Here is a 20,757-nt window from a genome sequence, read left to right on the forward strand (position 1 = left end):
ATTGCAATGTTTTATTATCTACTGCAGTGTATTGTATTTATGTGTACAGTATTATACTGTATTCTAGTAGACTATACTGCACTGTATTGTATATTATGGGGAACAGCAAGTGAGGTGCAAATGTATCTGTTAGAAAATTGCAAAGACTGCTTAAACCGAATGGCATAAACATATAAATTAACAAAAAGGTCTTTGAGTGAATAAATACATAACACCATTTTAACATGCTAATTGCTGTTCTCTGGAGCAGATATGATATACACAAGATATTTTTTTGTATCCTGGCTGTGTGAATCAGCTTTCAGTAAATTTGGCAAAGCGTAGTGTGTGACAGATGATCCCATCTGCATCACAGTTAGCGACAAGAGTGGGACTGTCAGGTGTCTCATCAACACATTTCAACAGGAGAGCTCGAGGGGCCGAGGCACCGGAGCACAAACACCCTGTCCAATCAGTTCAGATTACTCTAACATACAGTTATAGAGCTGCAACAACAACTATTTTAGTAATCAATTAAATGTTTTGAATCATCTTTTAAATAAAAAATGTCTAAAATTCTATATGTATATATATTTCTACATTAAGTTATTAATTATTTTTAGGTTGCGGAACAAAACAAGACATTTGAGGATGTCACCTTGGGCACTGACATCTACTGACATTTTTCACTATTTTGTGACATTTTATGGACCAACAAGTTAACAATTAATCGAGAAAATCATGATCATATTGATCAATAAATTTTTCACCTGTTCGTTTAATTGTCTTGTGTCATATAAAAAATGTCTACATTCTCTAATTTCAGACTCTCAAATGTTAATATTGTCTAATATTGTCTGGTTACTTTACTCCTCTGTGACAGTAAACTAAATATCTTTGGGCTGTGGACACAACAAGACATTTGTGGACGTCATCCTGGAATCTGGAAAACAGTTATCAACTTTTTTCACCAGTTTATGAAACAAACAGCTAATCAATTATACATATATAAATAATGTCATTGGAGTTTCTTTTAATTTGAAAATAATAGATTAATATAGATTACAGTAAACCTTTACATTAAGTTTCACTGAACTGTTTAATGTTTTGCTTGTTTGTTTTCTCTTGCCTCTGTACAGTGTCCTGCAAGCTGATGTCAGTGGAGGACCTCAGGATCTACGAAGCTAGAATAAAAGTATATTCATTCAACCCTTCACCGCTGTAGCACATCGCTCAAACCATTGTGAGTGCCATTTTCAGGATTGCATTTCTACCTATCAGGTGGGACATAAGAGAGCACAGTCTGGAATTGCACTGGAGAAATGCAAAACTTACATCTGTAGAGTGGATGAGCTGAGCTGAGTTCTTGTGTTTGCTTTGCCATGATAAGTTTCCTATCAAGAGTGACACATTTCCAGCATGTGAATGAGATCAAGGCTACCTGCAGTATGAAGAAGTACTTTATATGCTGCAGGCTGAGCCTGATTATACTGCCCTGTTAGACATTCTGTAACATTAAGTCAGAGGAGAGACTGTAGAACATCTGTCTCAGTGCCACTGAGTCCCTTCAGTGACCTTGGTGACAGATATCAGTTATTGTATGTAGTCATTAGTGAAGGTGATATTTCCATGCCAAACTACATCCACCTAAAGTGGTTGCTAATGGAGAACAGACTGGGATATTCTAGATTATTGAAGACAGGTAATGATTAGGTAATGATAAGTTCATAAATATCTGTGAATCGATCACAGCAACCACTTTCTTTATGAAAGGTTCCTGAAAAATGCTTAGCAGGCTGGTGGATGGCATCCCTCTGAAGTAAAGTGACTCATAATACTGAATAGTTATTAGTCTACTCAGTAACTACTCAGTATTATGCATCACTTTACTTTAAAGGATGCAAAAAGAGTAACAATCATAAGATGATGATTAATTAATGAAGGACTAATGTTAATTAGTAATTCATGAGTTGTTCCTAGTTTTGTGTTTTTCACCAGCAAGTTTAGTGTTTAGTGTGTAAAGAAAGTGGTCAGATTGATTCACAGATGTTCATGAACTAATCATTACCTCATGATTCATTAATATAGGATCTCCCAGTCTGTTCTCTGGTTCCTCATTTGTTCCTTCGCACTACTTGTGCACCTTATTATAAAGTGTCACTATTTTCTTTGCCATATTAGAGTCTGAGTATGACTCCCGTTTAAAATTATACTAGCACTTTCATTTCAGCCGGTATTGGATGCCTCAGGAACTTTAAAATATCAGCCTGCATGGTGATGATATTTGGTTTCCGTGCTTCATTTTTTATTAAGAAAACTCAACACGGATGTCAAGTTTGCAGAAAAGAGAAGCACCAACATGCAGCTTGTTTTGGTCTTATAAAGACGTTATAATACTTCACTAATTCAATATGAAATGACAGTGATCTGACTGTGCTGAATAGACAGCAGCTGACTGTATGACTGTACATATCCGAGGATTAACAGCACAGTTTTAATCCAGTCAGTCACACAATTAAGGCAATTAGTCCTTTCACCTATTTGGTCCAGGAGGAATGCTCTGTGAATATTATCAGATTATTTTCTACGTTTTATGTGCCAGTTACTTGACCTTGGAGGGCAGTGGGTTAGAATAAGAGGCGATGACTTTCTTTACTTGTGCTCACTGCATTTTTTTCCTATCACTCGATGAAGGAAAACCTCGCGAAAAGTTCTGCACTGGAGCCAAGGAGCAGCTTCCTCCACCAAACACACGGCACGGTGAATTCACTGCCATCAAACAGACGTCAAGAGTCAAGGGCAATGTCTTCAAATAAGCTCACACTGGGTCACTGTACCTCACCTGAACGTAATGCAGCGGTGTTTTCAGTTGCAGGGGAGCGTGGTGGAGGATAAACAAGTGATTTGGAGTAGATCAGACTTGGGGGAAAAAATACTTGACTTACCTTCTGCAAGCAGGCGCATGGCGTGCACAAACGATGGGTCCAAGCTGTTTTTCTCGGCCACCAGTTCAGGTAAGTGCTTATCTGGATGCATTATTTTCACAGCGGACCTCTCCACCGGCCGTGCAGGTGAGACGACAGGAGTGCTGAGCGTCGGAATGCAACTGTAAAGCCTCCCGTCTACCAGTCTTTATAAGCAGCACAAGCAAAAAAGAAAAAAACCTTCCACAAAAAAAAAAAAAAGAAAAGAAAAGAAAAAAGAAAAGTACTAGTCCCAGGCTGGTCTCCGAGATGCTTGACTGGAGGTTGTGATTCAGAGGTGTGAGTGACTGGAGGTTGAGTTGTGATTCAGAGGTGTGAGCCCATCTCTGCCACCGCTGCCTGCCTGCTGCCTGCTGCCTCTCCTCGGCACTCCGCCAGACTCACTGGGTCTGCAGACCGCGCTGCTCCCCGCCCCTCAGCTAAATTATTGGCCATATTCTGAGACCGGCGCTGCTGGAAAACAAAGGCGGTCCCCGCTGAGCGCATACCAATTGGGCGATGTGCTCGGAGGGAACGCATGAAAAAAAAAAAAAGTTGAAGTAGCGCTCGGTCTGTGCTGCAATAATCTCGCTTCAAAAATGGTAGATTCACTTGGTTTATTAGGAATTTCATGCAGCTCAGTCAGTTTAGTGTTTTATGAAAAGTAAGTAATAAATTCTAAAATACTTCTGAGAATACTGTAATGAAATTACAAGGGTTACTTTTAAAATGTATGCCCCCGCAGAATACATGTCCTGAATATCAAATGCATTCCATAAGACTATCAAAGTAAAGTAACGTACTCTAAACTGGATTACTTTTGGAGTACTTCAGAATAATCTCGTTGAGCCCATTTGTCTGGGTCACTACATTTCTACGCCACAAGCATTCCTGTCAGTGTCTTGGTAACAGTGGTGAGCTCAAAGAATAAAAAAGAGCACCAGCTGTAGGTGGTGAGGCACCAGCACGCTGACAGTCGTGATGCACTTTATCACGGTTTGTCCAGTGGAAGGACACTCTAGAGGGCACTTTTTCACATTTTGTTCACTGGAGAGGCACTGGAGAGCAGTGTTTCCAAAACCCTCTATGGTGCACATTATGATGCCAGTTGGGAAAAGAATATTTGTAAAAAAAACTTCATAAAAAGTAAACATAAATTGGAGAATTTTTCAAGAAATATTTTTAATGGTACATTTTAGGGTGTGTTAACTTAAAGCAACACTGTACCATAATGGTAAGGGATAAGAAAAGAGAGTTATTTTTTTAAATTTGAATAAAATGTATTATAGTAGTAATGGAACAGATTAATTTGCCTCAAAAGTTTAAAATTTATACCATTTGAGATTGATAAACATTAAAAATGAACTCTTTTCATCAGTTTGTCTGAATGTTGCCTTCAGGCAACATGGTTCCACTTTAGAACAAAGTGTAGGAATTAATGTGCTGAAGAGTTTATCCATATTTCAGCAAAATTTATTAAACCAAACAGTCCTCCTCAAAACAAGACAGTAAGTTACATTTCAGTGTTTGATCGTTTATGCTTGTGTTCAGTTTCCTGCTGTGTATCTTTTCTGACGTACACTCTGCCACAATCATTTGTTGTGTTGCTGCCATCTTTGGCTCACTGCTTACTAGTTAAAATGAAATAAATTAAATTAATTCAGTCCAGTAATTCAGACCATTGTTGTGGAGAGAAATGATGGAGCTGAACCATGTAAGAAAGTTGCAAAAAAGGGATTCAACATGACCTCCAGAGAGTCACAGGACAAATTAAAAGTCCACAGTTTCAGATATACTGTGAGTATAAAGGGCCAGTTTTCTCAAGAGGCAACACCATAGAGGGTTAAATATAAGACATTTATGAATACTGTGCACTAACACAGTATACATATGGTCCGAATTATAAGATAGACAAGGGGAGTACGGCTCAACCACAAGTCTAGATTGGGACATTTGGGCAGAGCTCTAAAACATGATGTTCCTGAAGTAAATTACTACAGTAAAAATATGCAGTGTGTCTGTATGTTACATGTCTGTTCATTGATAACATTATAATTTCCAAACATTTATCTTCAAAAGTTAACAAAATGCTGTGTGCACTGTTTGTGCCACCGGGACAGCCACACTGTCCGGTTCTGACATGGAGAGGAGGTGATTGACAGACAGACAGACGCAGACATCATGTCACCTGTTCCTGCTTGCTTTTCGTGGTTGTAAATAAAACTTTTGGCCCTAAACCCATTTCCCCCTGGTTACAACAGTCCACAGACAGAAGGTAAATGACAGGGGAGTGAAGGGACAGTCAGCGAGGAGAGAGTGTGTGACAGAGACAGATGCAAGCGGCAGAGCAGCTGTTTCTGTGAGCCTGTGATACTTTATGTAAAGTCATGTTAGAGCAAATGTGAGGCAGAAAAACGTTGCCTGTATTTTGATGATGATGATGTTGTGATTTTGTTTCTTGTTTTTGCTCTGAATAATAAATTCTTAATTATTTGATTATGAAACAGTGTTTTTTAGCCTTTATGAAATGTTATTGTCAATATTAACTGTCTTTAGCAGTAATGGTAGAAAGCAGTAACCCTGAAACTGACCTCACTGCCGTGCACCTCCATGTCTGTGTGTGCACATGGCATGTTTTATTAGTGGTGCGGTGCCACTGTGTAATTGGACCCTGCATGTAAATGTCATGTGGCCGCAATCGGTTAAAAACAGAAACAGACCTATAGTAACTGTAGACTCGTTATTCTGTGTCAGACACACTTTAAGTCCCTATAAGAGCTTATTATAAAGACATATAGGAGATCTACTTCATTTTTAGTCCGGGGATTTTGAAAGGCTATCAGTGGAGCTTGAATTATGGCTGACTTTGATATGATAAAGTTTAATTATAGCTAAATCAGTAATGTCATACCAGTAAGAGATAATGCCTTATCTCCAAGAAAAACATTTCTTATCCAATTAGTTTCTTGATTCAGCCCAGGCACACCGTAATGTACGGTGGCCTGTGAGTTGACTGGAGTAGCTTCTACCTCCGGCAAACTGTGAAGCTGAAGTTTATTGTTTTCGTCTGTGTCTCTGTCCGTGGTGCTGAACAGGGCTGTAGCCATGATTTTTAGATATACTGAGGTCAGGAGACCAAAATACCCCACTTTTTCACCAAAAAAAAAAAAAAAATCAAAAAAGTTTCTGATTATTAGCCTATGAATTATTTCATATCTATTAATTCATTTAACTGTCATTTAATGATATTTTCTGTGAATATTTTTCAGCCTGCTTGGTCTAAATGATGTGTCAAAACCTTTAAAGCATTAATTTATTTATAATATAAACAACAATTTATGTTATTAAAATCCCCCAAATTCCCAGAAAGACTGAGGACATGACCCCAGAACAGCTCTGGTGCTGCAAGTGTGTGTGTCACAAAAAGTACTTTAAGTCTTTAATTGGGCTCCATGTTAGTTGTTTATACTGTAAGTAAATCTGGCTGTATTATTGTTGCTTAAATGACTGTTTGGCTTCTTACTGAAAAGCTCTGAATTGAATTATGTAGCAGTTAAATCAATGCTCTCATTTCTTGTTTTCTATTTGTGTTGGATTTTAATTTGACTAATGTGTAAGTATTTGAGATTATCCCTCTTTTGATTTCTCACTCTGTTATTTGATGAATTTATAACCCCATTCCACTATAATTTTATTTAAATCTCAATAAAATTCCTGCAGATGTTGCATTTTTGCATTATTTTTACAGTAAAGATGTCCACTGCTGTAATAAGATCTTTAGCAGCCCACTGTATTGTTTGTTAGCTAGTAAAAGAACAGAATAAGAGTTTTAATTTAAATTTAATTTATGCTTAAAAAGAGCAATCAGAATCAGAAATACTTAATTAATCCCCAGGGAGAAATTACTCTTGTCACAAATGCACCCATTCAAGAACAGAAAAATTGAAAAAATATGTACATTCTACTACAATGTAAAACAAAAATGATATAATGTATCGTATCATATCATATCGTATAACATTTGTATACACACATATGCTTTGTTCTTTAATATGTGGCAGCAAATATGTATCAAACACAATTTGAAAAGTAGAAGAAGAAACAGAAATAAACTAATATGCATCAGGCTATAAAGTATAACAATGTAGATAATAACACTCTATATATTGTACAGATGAATTACTGCACATTATTGTCATGTCAAGTCAATAATATAAACACAAATCAGCTTGTAAAGTGAATAATTTAACACTCCCTGTAAAAGTTTGATTGACAGAAGGATGCTTAATTAGGTTTACTTTTAGAATAATACCAGGACTGGGCTAAGGAACAGATTAAATACCTGATTACGTCTTTTCTTGCATGTAGGTGTTTGGTGTTGTCTAGAAACATTAGGATTAGGGGTGCAGTCTCCATTGTCTTTCTGTTTTTGGCATATAAAGTAGATTAGTGAGGATTTTGTTTTGCCATCTTTGGTTTTCTTTAGTCATTAGTTAGTAGCTCCTTCTTTGGTTATACTTTTTTCTTTGATTTGAGTAGCATCCGTCAGCTCATTTCTTTTGGAGTTCCTGCCTCACAGTTTGTCAGTAGCCAAATTCAGCCAATGAATAACTTAACTTTTTACCAGTTACAACTGGTTAATGTTGCTTCCCTTTTTGCCACGAGTTAGAGGTCATAACAGTCCTTATGAAGTGATGTCAGTGGGCTCAGTAATGTAAGCATGTTTGTACCTCACATGAAATGCATCTCTTGTCTCTCTGCTTTTCTCTGCAGGACTTGAATTCCTAAAGTCATCTGCAGTGTGACATGCAGGCTGCTTTACTTACTCACAAATTAGCTTTGAGCAGAAGAGGCTGCTGAATGACCAATTGTGGCTCTGCTTGACCTTTAGAGCTGATTCTGACTGCACTGATCAGAATCATAAAGACTATGGGGAGACTACGGACAGGAATGACTGTTAATTTTGATGTTATTAATATTTCTGTGCACTAGTTTGGTCAAATGATGTTTTTGTTAAACAAGTGATCTTGTCATTGTACAGTAATGACACTGCATTTGTCTATAAAATATGTAATATTGTTATTTTAGAAGAGTTCTGCTACATATTAAAGACAGAACATATCAAGTAAAAGTATGAAAATGCCATAATTTCTCTGTTTGTTGTGGATTTATACACAGAGATTTATTTAGAGTTAATCTGGGACATTGGATGATGTGAGATACCTGAGCTTCAGTGTGATTATTTCCTGTTCAGTCAACAGGACTTTTACTGTAGATTTAGCATAGATGAAATCACAAAACTTCATGAGGGTGATGTTACAGAAAGTGGCAGGACACTTGTCAATCAGGAAGCTCCCCTATGAATTGTGAGACAAAGGCCCATGACAGGATTCTGACAAGATTAATGCTCAGGATATAAACATGTCATGGATGAGACAATGTTTGTTATCAAATTAAGTTTGTGCTCTACTCAAGCAACAAAATATGCATTAACTTGTTTAAATTGTGCTTCTAATCTCTCTTTTCTTTCTACTTTATCAAATAGGTCTCTGGTTGATAAAGTGGGTAATCTGGGACAGTTATTTAGGCACTTCAGATTGGGGAAATATGCATTTAGGCACTTCCTATACCTACATGCATATTCAATGTTTGTAAGTCTAGTATCAGTAGACAAGGTTCTGTACACACACAGTATATATTAGTTGTTCATCATCCACAAATGTGACAGTCAGTCAGTTAAAATATGAGGACAAGAGAATAATAATAACACTGATTTAATGTTATTGAATGAAATGATTCATGAGAATGATGCTGCTGTTTCTGTTGTGGCTCTATTTTAAACTATAAACTCTAGGTACCAAAGCTATTTTAGATGTTTCAACTTGGATTTGATGGACTCTTACAGCTCTCTAGTGGTCAAACTGCAACATCGCAACAACCCCAACTGCTTCACGGGCTGATACATACGACAGTGAGAGTGTAACTGAGTGAACGTGATCAGGGCAAAGAGCATCACTCTCAGTCAACTCTGCCTGAATAAATACTATTTACTATACTATACTAATACTATCAATTCTAAAAAGTTTATAAATATGAACTACTAAAATGAGAAATAAGAATTACCGGTTAACTAATAATTAGTACTTTAATTGTCAGAGGATCTACTCTGGACCTACTTTGATATTCAATATATTCAAATTTGTTTCAATTCTCTTTAAAATTTAAATCTCTGTAATGCACATGGTGCATGAATTGTGCAATTAAAGCGAACACAACATCTCCCTTTTTGGGATGACTGTATTAATCATAAAAACAATAAGAACAATATCAACATCAATAAAAGGATAAAAAATAAAGCGATAAAGCATTTTAAAGAAATAATAAAACACAGTTATAAAACATAACAATGACCATTAAAATGATTTAAAAAAAAACGGTGTGTGAAGGCTAAACTGTAAAAGTGTATTTTGGACTTTAATTAGCCATCTACTGGAAACTTGTGTTCTTTAAAGGCTGGTGCTTTGTAGGTGAACTGATTAATGTTTGTAAAATACTCATCGTTCACGTTTTTCAACGTGGGTTTTATTTTGAAAGGGTTATCCGGAAGTCATAAATATACACTGCCTACTGGTGGCCAAAGCGCGTGGATGAGGCAACTTGATTTCTGTTTAGTTTTGAAATTGAAAGGTGTAATTATCCAAAATCTGTCTTTTACAGTACCAATTGTACAGTATGAAAGGCCTAGCTAGCAAGAAAGCTCCCAAAATGAGGTCACTGTTAACAGCTATAGATGCTATGAGAGCGTTTTAAATTGTAATCCTGAATATATACCGCCCTCCTGTGGTCACGTACGGAACTACAGCTAATACAACTTTTATTTTGAATTTTTAACCAGAAATATTAACTACTATGCTATTGCGTCTAGCTTGATGCTGCTGATGTAGTTACTCAACATGCCCACAAGAGGGCAGTGTTCTCATTACTGTATATGGAGATTGATTTTGACAAAAGTTTAAGTGAGATGACAGTATGGCGGACGTAGCAGGTAGATTTCTGTATTTTGAGCTTAATTTTCAAGTTATCTACCCATCATTCTTTTACAGAATCAATTGTACAGCATGGATAACTTGGCTAGCAAGAGGGCTACCAGAAACTGACATAATTTACAGCTATAGATGCCGAAAGCTCGTTCTAAATTGTAATCCCGAATATATACCGCCCCCCTGTGGTCACACGGGGGAACTACATCTAATACAACTTTTATTTTGAAATTTTAACCGGAAATGTTATTATGCTATTGCGTCTAACTTGATGCTGCTGTTGTAGTTACTCAACATGTCCACAAGAGGGCAGTGTCCTCATTACTGTATATAGACTAATGAGCACACTGCCCTCTTGTGGGCACGTTGAGTAACTACAACAGCAGCATCAAGTTAGACGCAATAGCATAGTAATATTTCCGGTTAAAAGTTCAAAATAGAGGTTGTATTAGATGTAGTTCCTCCGTGTGACCACAGGAGGGCGGTATATATTCAGGATTACAATTTAAAACGATCTCATAGCATCTATAGCTGTAAATTATGTCAGTTTCTAGTAGCCCTCTTGCTAGCCAGGTTATCCATGCTGTACAATTGATTCTGTAAAAGAATGATGGGTAGATAACTTGAAAATTAAGCTCAAAATATAGAAATCTACCTGCTACGTCCGCCATACTGTCATCTCTTTTTATCTTTTGTCAAAATCAATCTCCATATGGAGATTGAGAGAGGACAGTATGGCGGACGTGGTAAATTGATTTCTGTATTTTGAGGTTAATTTTGAAGTTATCCACCCATCATCCTTTAACCGGGGGTGGAAGTAAGTAATTACACATACTCAAATTACTGTAATTAAGTAGTTTTTAGGGTACTTATACTTTTATGAGTAGCAGTCTGTACTGTACTTGTATTTGAGTATGCATTACAACATGTACTCTACTCAGTTCCTTTCAAAATCACAGTTAAGTACCGAGTACAATTTCAATTGTTATCCAAACTTTTCGTCTGCATTTTAAGGCTATCTGGACACAAACGGAGGAAAAACAAAAAACTGCAGCAGCACAGGTTTGGAGCAAGGATTTCACAAACTAAAAATTTTAAACTTAAACTTAAAAAAAATACCTAAAAATGTCTTTTGTGTCCAAAAATAAAAGTATAATTCTACAGTGAGAATAGACATGCTAATAAAACTACCAAAAGCGGCTTAACTGACATGTCACGAGATCGTTTTATATTATGACTTGTAATATACGCGCCCTGCATATACGCCCTCTGGCGGTGAACACGTGTAACAACAGCTAGTACATATTTTATTTTGAAAGTGTCAACCGGAAGTATGTCTATGCTGTTATATCTAGCTTCATGCTGCTGGTGTAGTTACTCAACGTGTCCACAAGAGGGCAGTGCACTCATTAGTGTGACTATACGCAGTAAATATTGATTCTGGCAACTGTAGAGGTCAAATGATGGCGGATGTGGTAAGTTGACGCCTGTCATTTTAATTTAAATATCAAGTTTTTCAAACGATTGTTTGACTTAGCTAACAAGAAGGCTACCAAAAATGCCATGAGGTCGTTTCATATTATAATCATGAATGTAGACTGCCCTCCGGTGGCTAAAACACGGAAGTACATCTATTACAACTTTGATTTTGAACCGGAAGTATCACTATACAATTGTATAACTCTTTTAAAGCACTAATTATACAACAGGAATTGTTGAGGTAGCCTAGGTACCAAAATGGTCACTAAAACTGGATTAATTTAAAGCTACAGTCTGTAAACTTGACGTTAGTGTGCAGGTAGTTCACTTGACAAGTCCCACGGAATCACGTGACTATGGCGGAGAGTCTCTCCCACGGGATAAAGCGTGAGGATCAGGAAAGGTAAGAAAATCTGTCAATAACAGGCCCGGTATTTACTTCTTAGTGCATATTGATTCAAACAGCTGCAGGAAATGAATGGCAGACAACTGCTGGCCGCCTGTTGAGAATAACCAGTCAGTCCGAGCAGGAGATTCACGCACGTGTCCTGCAGCCTGCACTCCGATCAACACTTTAAACTTGTTTAAATCAGCTTGAAGTTGCAGCAGATTGATAAAGAAATCACCCAGCACACGTATACAAGGTCATTTAAATAACAAAAGACTAATAGCAGGCACAGCTTAAATTATTTATTGTAGTTTAATGGTTCATTTACATGTTGTTTATACTGTCTTAAGTACTTTTTTTTACTGCACATATTCTGTTTCGTAGTGCACACGTGGTTTTATTTTTTCATAGTGCACATACTGTCTTATACTGCAAATAGGCCTTCTACTTTTTAAACCTAAGTTTCTGGTATATTTTCTACATTTTTAAATAGAATAATTGATGGCACCAGGTAGAGAGACATAGTGAACAAAGAATTAAAAAGCTTGTTTATTTCTGCATGTGACAATAAAGCCTCAGAGTCCTTGAATCTTCTATAGCCTGCATGTATCCACATCTAGAGAAACACACTAAAGTATGTTATAAATTAACTTTTTATTCATCTGAACAAATCAGATATTAACAGTAAAGACTTAGAACGAGGCAACATGCATCCTTGGTGGAAATTAAGTGGAAAGGGAACCAAAAAACAGTAATATTAATAAGGATCATAAGACAATTACAAGAATAAGATGATCAAAAGTGTTAAGGTATTAACATCAACAAGCACCTCTGGGTGAGACACTATTAAAAGAAACTAAAATATATGAAAAACATGGCTGCACTGTTAATGTAAAAGCTCTCCTGAGAAAAAAAAAATACATTTTTATCTTTAATGACTAACAGAGTCAGTCTCATCTCAAGGTCTCTTTAGTGGCTGTTCTGTAACAAGGCCAGTCAAACCTGCCCCTGAGGTGAAGAGGCACAAATAAGGTAAAGATTTTCTGAATATCTTAGAAGGGCCTCTGCAGATACACTTCCTGGCGAAAAAAGAAGTCACCACCTGGATTTAACTTATTCTTCCACTGGATAATTACTGCAGTGATCAGAATGTTTTAGCTGGAAACAAGTTATTTAACTCTAACTGATGCAGTGAGGAGCTTCTCATTTCTTAAACAGAATGTCGGAAGACATATCCTGTGGTTGTGGAAAAGATGGGTCAAATTATTGGCCTGCATCAAGCAAAGAAAACAACTAAGGAGATTAATGACTACAAGTACAAGAACTGTCCAACAAACACATTATTAAAACCTGGAAGCATAGTGGTGAACCGTCATCTTCCAGGAAAAAATGTGGACGGAAAAAATCTTGAATGATCGAGATCAGAGATCACTTAAACATTTGGTGAAATCAAATCATAAAAATCAACAGTAGAACTCGACTCTGTTTAATAGTGAAAGTAAGAGCATTTCCACACAAACAGTGTGACAAGAAGTCAGTGGATTGGCAATAAAGAGCTGTGTAGCTTTAAGAAAAAGACTTATCAGTGAGGCTAATCAGAAAAAAAGGCTTCACTTTGCGATGGAGCATAAAGATTGGACTCTGGAGCAACGGAAAAAGGCCATGTGGTCTGTTGAGTCCAGAGTTCCCCTGTTCCAGAGTGATGGGGGTCATCAGGGTAAATAGAGAGGCGGATGAAGTGATGCTCCCATCATGCCTAGTGCCTACAAGTACAAGCCTGTGTAGGCGGTGTTATGATGATTTGGGGTTGCTTCAGCTGCTCAGGTCGAGATTCAGCAACATTATGAGCCCAAAAAATGAGGTCTGCTCACTACCTGAATATACTGAATGATCAGGTTTTTCCATCAATGGATTTTTTTTCTTCCCCAATATTCCAAGATGACAGTGCCAGGATTCATTCATTTCAAAAAACTTTTTTCAGAATGTTTTTAATTTGGCATTTCCTCTTTTTAATCTCTTTACTTATTTTTTTTTTTTTGTCAGAGAGCATCTTAACAATAGAAATATATTATCACAGATGTTTTTCTTCTTCTCGCTTTTCCTTCTTTTCTCCACCCATCTAATAGCCATAACCATAACACAAGCTGCATTTATAAAGTTAGAACAGTTACATGCATCATAACCTGGTTGTTAAGTTTACAGAATAATTGGAAGACAGTGGAAGAATAAATAGATTAATAGAAAAGAATAAGAGTTTGGACTGAAGTTTACAGGATGAGAAAACTAAACTAAGGGAATAAAATGTAAAAAACCTTAACAAAATAACAAACAAACAAACAAAAAAAAAATTAATTACAATAAAAGAACCTGATTCTGTGTTGTGTGCAACATTATTGTGTTTAGAGCTGCAACTAACAATTATTTCTTGTTCTATTTAAAGTGTTGGTAAACATGAAATGTTGTGTAGATATTAGTGAACCAATATTTCCCCGGTTATAACTTTTTGTGAGTTTATTTAAATTACTATTGTCTGTTTCCTGCAGGAGCTTTAAGATGTCAGCAGTCATAGTCGTGCATGGTGGAGCGTGGGCCATACCGGATGAAATGGCGAAGGCGTCCGTCGACGGAGTGAAGGTTGCAGCAGGTGAAGGGTTTTCTGTGCTGAAAAGAGGAGGAGGTGCACTGGATGCTGTCGAGGCAGCTGTGAGAGCTCTGGAGGATAACAGTGTGTTTAATGCAGGTACACTGTACACAATTATTCTTACAGATGTTTACTGCACACACACACACACACACACACACACACACACACACAGAGTCTAAAACCTACAACTACGCCCACCTGTCTGCACACGAGCCAATCACTGATGATCCTCTTTATTAATTCAGTTAGATTTGTCTGAAGCACGTTGTCACCATCTGCTGGTGGTGATGTCAGCATTCATCTAGACTCCATCTACCCACACAGAAACATTGGTCTGACCCTGTGATGACCCACACAGTCCGCTCACGCTCGGTCCAAATACAGCAATGAATTATGGGCCACAGGCGGTCCAGATCTGGAGGCCACATGACCTCTGGCACAGACCAAAACTGGCACTTTTATCGTGATCCAAGCAGCTTTATTCACTGCAGACACTTTTTTTGTTCTCATTTTTCTTCTTATTATTATTCTTGACTAAAAGTGTTTGTGCATCAAAATTGGCAGGTGGGTTGCAAGTTCCACAAATTCCACAAAAAAACCTCAGGGCAGCGCTCTAACAATACAGTGTACATTTTCCTAATTATTTAAAAAACAACCTGGTGTTGAGTCAAAATTATTTCGCCATTTTCATCTCTGAAGTCATCAGCCAAACTCATAATAGACATTCAGCAGTGGTAGTTAATTTCTTGCTGTAATTTTTAGTGTATGCACATTTTATTTTTTCACCAGTATATTTGACAATTCACCTGAAACCAGCAGAATGATGAGGGATTTTTTATTAGTTTTATCACCAGTATGTTAACTGTTGTAAGCATTTTAAGGTCAAACAGACTAAAATGCCCCAGTTTTGCACTTCTGGTAATATTCTGTATTCAATTAAAGATGTTTCACATCATTCCATTCTGTTTTTATTTAAGTTTACACAATGTCCCAGCTTTTTGGGAAACTGGGGTTGTGCATTAAAAGAAAATGTTGGCCCTGACAAGGGTTTTAATTCAGTTTAATGTCAGTCGTGAGTGTTGGGCTCTTGTGCCTCTTTTGTTCTGCTCTGTCACCACCGTGTGGATGTGTGAGGATGTGGCAGGTAACATAAACAACATTGTGACATTTAATTGTAGGGCACGGAGCAACTCTAAATACTGATGGAGATGTGGAGCTGGACGCCAGTATCATGGATGGAAGGACACTTGCCAGTGGTGCAGTGTCGTCAGTGAAGAACATCGCCAATCCTGTGACACTGGCACGGGCAGTGATGGAAAAGGTTATCTATTTGTCTCTATTAAAAGAAAGAGCAGGAGGCCACTGATGTTTAGAGAGGCACGGATTTGGAGAAAAATTCTAAATGTAATGAAATACATTTTCTGTTTTCACATTTTCTTACATGCTTGCTGCCTTGATGGGAAACCTCAGACTCCCCACGTCTTGCTGACAAGCGAAGGTGCAAACCTGTTTGCAGAGAGCATCGGCATGGTTGCACTTCCCACTGAAAAACTGGTGACTCAGTTTGAGAGGAAAGAATGGGAGAAGCGCAAGAATTATGATACTGGAGTAAAGGAAGATTTCAGCCATCAGCGGTAAGTATCTGCAGTACTTTATTTTGACCACTTCTTACCTGGAATTTCCTCGTAAATCTGACCCGGTTATTCAATTTCATGTAGGGTAAACTTTCTCTCTGGCAGAAAGAAAATAGTTCCAGTAAAAACTACCATAGAAAGAAAGTAGTTCCTATATGAACCTGCTGAAAACAAGGTCTGTGGTGCATTATCTTGAATAACTGGGTTGTTATTTCTGGAAAAGAGACACTGGTGTTGAATTTTTCAAATGTATGTTTTAGTACTTTAAGCACCACAAGTCGAGTGCCATCTAGTTCTGTTTTAGATGAGAGAAGACAGACATCTTTCTGGTCAGTATCTTCAAAACTCTGCAACTCACACCAAAAAAATCTAGATGGATAAATAGAACTACAGGTAAACGGAAAAACATAAAGTTTCAATGAATAAGAGACAGTGTGAGTGCATTAAGAAGGTGAGCACCATCAGTAACAACAGAGCAGTGAATCAGAGAAATAACATTAACATAACAGTATTTTCGGCTTGTTTGACAGTGGTTACGTTCTAAAGCACAAATCATATATATCATGGGTCATAAATTCAAAAATGAAGGCCATCACGTATCAGTCATAATCATTCCTATTCTACATGTGAAAGTAGTAAATAAAATACTTCTAAACAGTTGAAGTAAACTGTTACATTAAGTTAGTGCCATAAGAATAATAAATGAGATTATAGATAGGATATTGGGCCAAAATGATTAGATTTGTGCATTCAGTACAAATATGAGTTTTGACCATTTGAGCTTGCTGTAGTTCTTCAGTGTGGAGTGTTAAATCCAGAGTAACTGATTGAATTAAAAATGTTAGGTCAGCAGCTGTTGGTTAGTTTCCACAGATCAGAGGAAATATGTGCCTCTAACTATAAACACACATGTTGTTTTATGTTAAGCATGTGAGATAAAATGGATCCGTTCAGATAATATTACCTTGATCGTGATACTGATTTCTATTAGTGTGTTGTCTCTCACAGACAGAAATCAGAGGAAAGACATGGAGGGTGTGATGTAACTGAGTCTTGACTTCAGAACCTGAGTGCTGTTGGCTGGGTGCTACACACCACTGCCAAACCAAACCCAGAAACGTCCTGAGCACAGAAAAATAATAAGGAAATAAGAAAATACAGACTGAGGGCAGGGTCTGATATAACCACTACCACACACTTCTAGTGGATCAAAAGTGATGATTTAGAGAATTTTACATATATTTTATATTGAGTCTATGCGTTGTTTTTTTATATTGCATTGCATTATATTGCATATTATGCCTTTAATTGGTGGATATACTTTTTGTTCTCTGTCTAGGGCTCATGATACTGTTGGGGCGGTTGCTCTGGACTGTGCTGGTAATGTTGCGTGTGCAACATCAACCGGAGGGATCAGAAATAAAATGGCTGGCAGAGTGGGAGACTCTCCAATCATTGGTATTACTTCCTTTACTTGTTCATTGAGTTGAGTCTGATTTTATCACATTATAAAGTATTTTATTTTAACAAGATAGAGAGCCAGTTTCATCATTCAGTTATTCTCTCAATATTGTTTTTATTCTCAACTTTTATTGAGTATAGTGTTTCGGGACACCAGAGTGTTAAATTGAGCTGTTTTTTTTTTAAGTTGATTTAATGTTGTTGTTTTTTCAATCTTGTTTTTCTTTTTTTTTCTTTTTTTGGAATTAAGGCTCTGGAGGATACGCAGACAACTTAACTGGTGCAGTGTCTTGTACCGGACATGGAGAGTCTATTCTCAAAGTCACGTTGGCCAGACTCATTCTCTCACATGTTGAACAAGGTAACAAGGTCACACTTTGAAACTCTTCAGTTTAAAGGGAAAAGTTGCCACTTGTCATGTGGCTGTCCAGTCAGTGTTGATGGTAATTGTAGTCACATGAGGAAATAAATTCCTCAGTGCGTGCTATACTAACTTTTCTGCTGCAAAATCTGTAGTTCTTCCTGCATCCAGTGAGGATGCAGGTTATTTCAGTTGGGATTTTTAGTCTCCTCTTTTGGGTAGCCACTCGGGATGCACTGCAACATGGGCATGGGAGTCACAAGCCCGTCTGCAATGCATCTTGGTCCTGTAGGCTCTGCTGCACAGCTCGATGAGCAGGAAAACTCAGTTTTCTCAGTCAATATAGCAGCACTGAGGAATTTATTGCTTCACTTCACTACATATTCCATCAACACTGGCTGGACGTGCACCTGAAAAAGTGATGAATTTTCCCTTTAAAACAAGCCACATATGTTAGACTTTATCAGGTCTCAATATAATCTGATATCACTACTTCTGTTTATGGGATAAGCATTAAAACACTGAAATTGTTGAATGAATAAGATTAAAGTAGTTTTATGAGTTTAGTGTGGTTCAGACGACCTTTGCATTGAACTTGTCAGTTTTTTCTGTTAATGCAGAATTAATGCAGATGTTGTCTATTTCTCACCGTTTCTAAACATTGTTTTGTTTTAACTTTGATTATATGGTTATTTGAACCATAGCTGCAATTATTAAAGGGAAGAGTTAGTTAGATTAGTCACACTTCTATTTCATACTAAAGTCACATTAGCGTAATTAAAGTGAAAAGAAATGAGAGACTGTAGGACCCAAAGAATGAAAAGGGGCAAAGCTGGCAGTTAATCGTTCTGGATTTCATTTACCTGGATTTGGATAAACTTGTGTATTTGCTGTGTATTGTCGAATGACATGATTGCACATTGATTACCTAAATCTGAGTCTGATTTTCATCTATTTCCGTATTTCCACTTGCCTTTGCAGGTAAATCAGTAGCAGAGTCCTCACAGCTGTCTCTGCAGTACATGATAGACCGTGTCTGCGGTGCAGGAGGCTCTATTGTAGTTGCTCCATCAGGACAGTGGGCAGCCAAATTTACCACAGAGCGAATGGCGTGGGCAGCTGTGGATCAGGATGGTCTGTGGTATGGATTAAACCCAAATGAAAAATTTAAAGAGCCAGTGCCTCAGTAACACAGTTTGTAATCCGTATTAATCAGTCAAGTCAAGTAAATTTTATCTCGTGCTGATTTAAAGAAGATAATTCACACTTTTATTTCATCTCAGATTATTAGAACTCACTGTGTACCTGCCTCATTCAAAAATCAGTCTCATGTCTCCAGCTTGTTCAAAATTCTGCAGCTAGAATTTTAATTGACACAAAATGTAGAAATCACATCACCCAGGTCTGCACTGCTTACCAATTAGGTTTGGAAATGATTTAAAAATTTTATGGATTATTTTAAAAGACTAAATGGTCTAGCCCCAAGCTACATTGCTGACCTTTTAACCCCTTATGAGCTGGAACGCATCCTCAGATCCACAGGTGAGGCGCTTTCAGTCCAGGCTCAGGACTAAAAGTGATTTATGACATATGTTCAACAACTGCCTGAGGAAATAAGACTCACAAACTCTGTCTCGTCTTTTAAATCGCTGTTATAAACATACTTTTTTAGACAGACTTTTCTGTAAACTACAACCTACGCTCTGACACTTGGGAGTCTAGAGTCACTTAAGGGTCTTTGTTTTTATTACCTTTTATTTGTTTTACCTTTTACTCCTATTTTTAACAAGTTATTGGCATGCACTCATTTTAGATTTTTTATTATTATTATTGTGCTGTATTTTGAGGGGGGTGGTTATTTTACTGTGTATAAAGCACTTTATAAACATTGTAGAAAAGTGCTGTAAATCAATATGTCGGTGTGTCTTGATGGATATTTTGTTGTTTCTATCTAAATCAAACGAGTAGTGTTTTCTTATTTCAGATGTCAGAGCTAAATATTTTGTATGTGCACAGTGAAAGATAAACTGTAAAAGATGGAGAAGATTGTGTTGTCACTTGAACAAGTAGTGTATACATCTGTCTAGTTTTTTCTTGAATTGTGAATGGATTATTATTCATGTAAATATAGAATGTCTGATTTATTTTAGTAAAATCTCTTTAACTTTGAGTTGGTTTATTTTTTCACAGTTGTGATATTAGCAGTGTTTCACAACCCAGAACTATTTGTACTCCACACTCTTAGAAATAAGGGTTCCAAAAGTGTTCGCTCTGAAGGGCTGAGGTTCTACCCAGAACAATTTGCCTCTGAAGAACCTTTTTATTAAAGAAAGGGTTCGTCAGGGGGTTCTTTGTGAGACAAACAGCTCCATTTGAAACCTTTTTATCCAAAGAACCCTTTTTGGAAGAAAGAGTTCTTCAATGATCTTTGAAGAACTATTTTATCAAGGGTTTGTTAATGGTTCCTTCTACTTTAATATAAAAGGGTTGGTAGAACCCCGCTGGGTGAGTTTTACATAACACAAGAGGGTTCTCCTCTGGGGACAAGTGGATGAACCTTTATTTCTAAGAGTGCCACTCAACTCTTGATCATTGGATTCAGTTACGGTCAAAACAATTTATGTGGCATGTCAGCTCAGGTGTGTAAAGCAGAACGACATCTGCTGGTTCTGCTTGATATCAGACAGAAATAACTGTTTCCATCTTTTCAGTCATTTTCAGTCAGTCAACTCAGTGGAGGGGGCAGATTCAGAGGTAGACCCAGGTAACTACTGGTTTTCAGTGCTGCCGTCTTTGCTGACACCGGTT

At 37.3% G+C, this 20,757-nt stretch overlaps 2 protein-coding genes across 4 annotated transcripts in view; one reads left to right on the forward strand and one right to left on the reverse strand.

Moving 5' to 3' along the window:
• khdrbs2 (KH domain containing, RNA binding, signal transduction associated 2) overlaps window positions 1-3,464 on the reverse strand; it is a 99,878-nt gene extending 96,414 nt beyond the window's left edge. For 2 of the 3 annotated variants that reach the window (XR_014771875.1, XR_014771876.1), the window contains exon 1: window positions 2,925-3,464. Coding sequence is in view for 1 of the 3 variants with exons in the window: in XM_084736601.1 (XP_084592727.1) it covers window positions 2,925-3,015 (91 nt within the window). In the remaining 2 variants the exon portion in view is untranslated. The remainder of the gene's footprint in view (window positions 1-2,924) is intronic. The other variant, XM_084736601.1, reaches the window with a different exon arrangement.
• An 8,168-nt stretch (window positions 3,465-11,632) lies between these two features.
• On the forward strand, window positions 11,633-20,119 carry LOC146315104 (isoaspartyl peptidase/L-asparaginase). Its single transcript, XM_084736498.1, has 7 exons — window positions 11,633-11,864; window positions 14,393-14,589; window positions 15,672-15,814; window positions 15,964-16,127; window positions 17,467-17,585; window positions 17,839-17,949; window positions 18,931-20,119. Exons 1-7 carry the CDS (start codon window positions 11,818-11,820, stop codon window positions 19,137-19,139), a joined length of 990 nt encoding a protein of 329 aa, XP_084592624.1. The 5' UTR covers window positions 11,633-11,817; the 3' UTR covers window positions 19,140-20,119.
• Window positions 20,120-20,757: the final 638 nt, after the last annotated feature.

Source organism: Lutjanus erythropterus, chromosome 14 (genome assembly GCF_056507025.1).
Source record: "Lutjanus erythropterus isolate fLutEry1 chromosome 14, fLutEry1.hap2, whole genome shotgun sequence".
Lineage (NCBI taxonomy): Eukaryota > Metazoa > Chordata > Actinopteri > Lutjaniformes > Lutjanidae > Lutjanus > Lutjanus erythropterus.

Bases quoted from the DNA above. Each gene is read 5' to 3' on its own strand.
- LOC146315104 (XM_084736498.1), top strand. From the start codon at position 11,818: ATGGCGGAGAGTCTCTCCCACGGGATAAAGCGTGAGGATCAGGAAAG. The intron at 16,128-17,466 runs GTAAGTATCTGC...TTCTCTGTCTAG, and splicing joins GAAGATTTCAGCCATCAGCG to GGCTCATGATACTGTTGGGG. The intron at 17,586-17,838 runs GTATTACTTCCT...TTTGGAATTAAG, and splicing joins GGGAGACTCTCCAATCATTG to GCTCTGGAGGATACGCAGAC.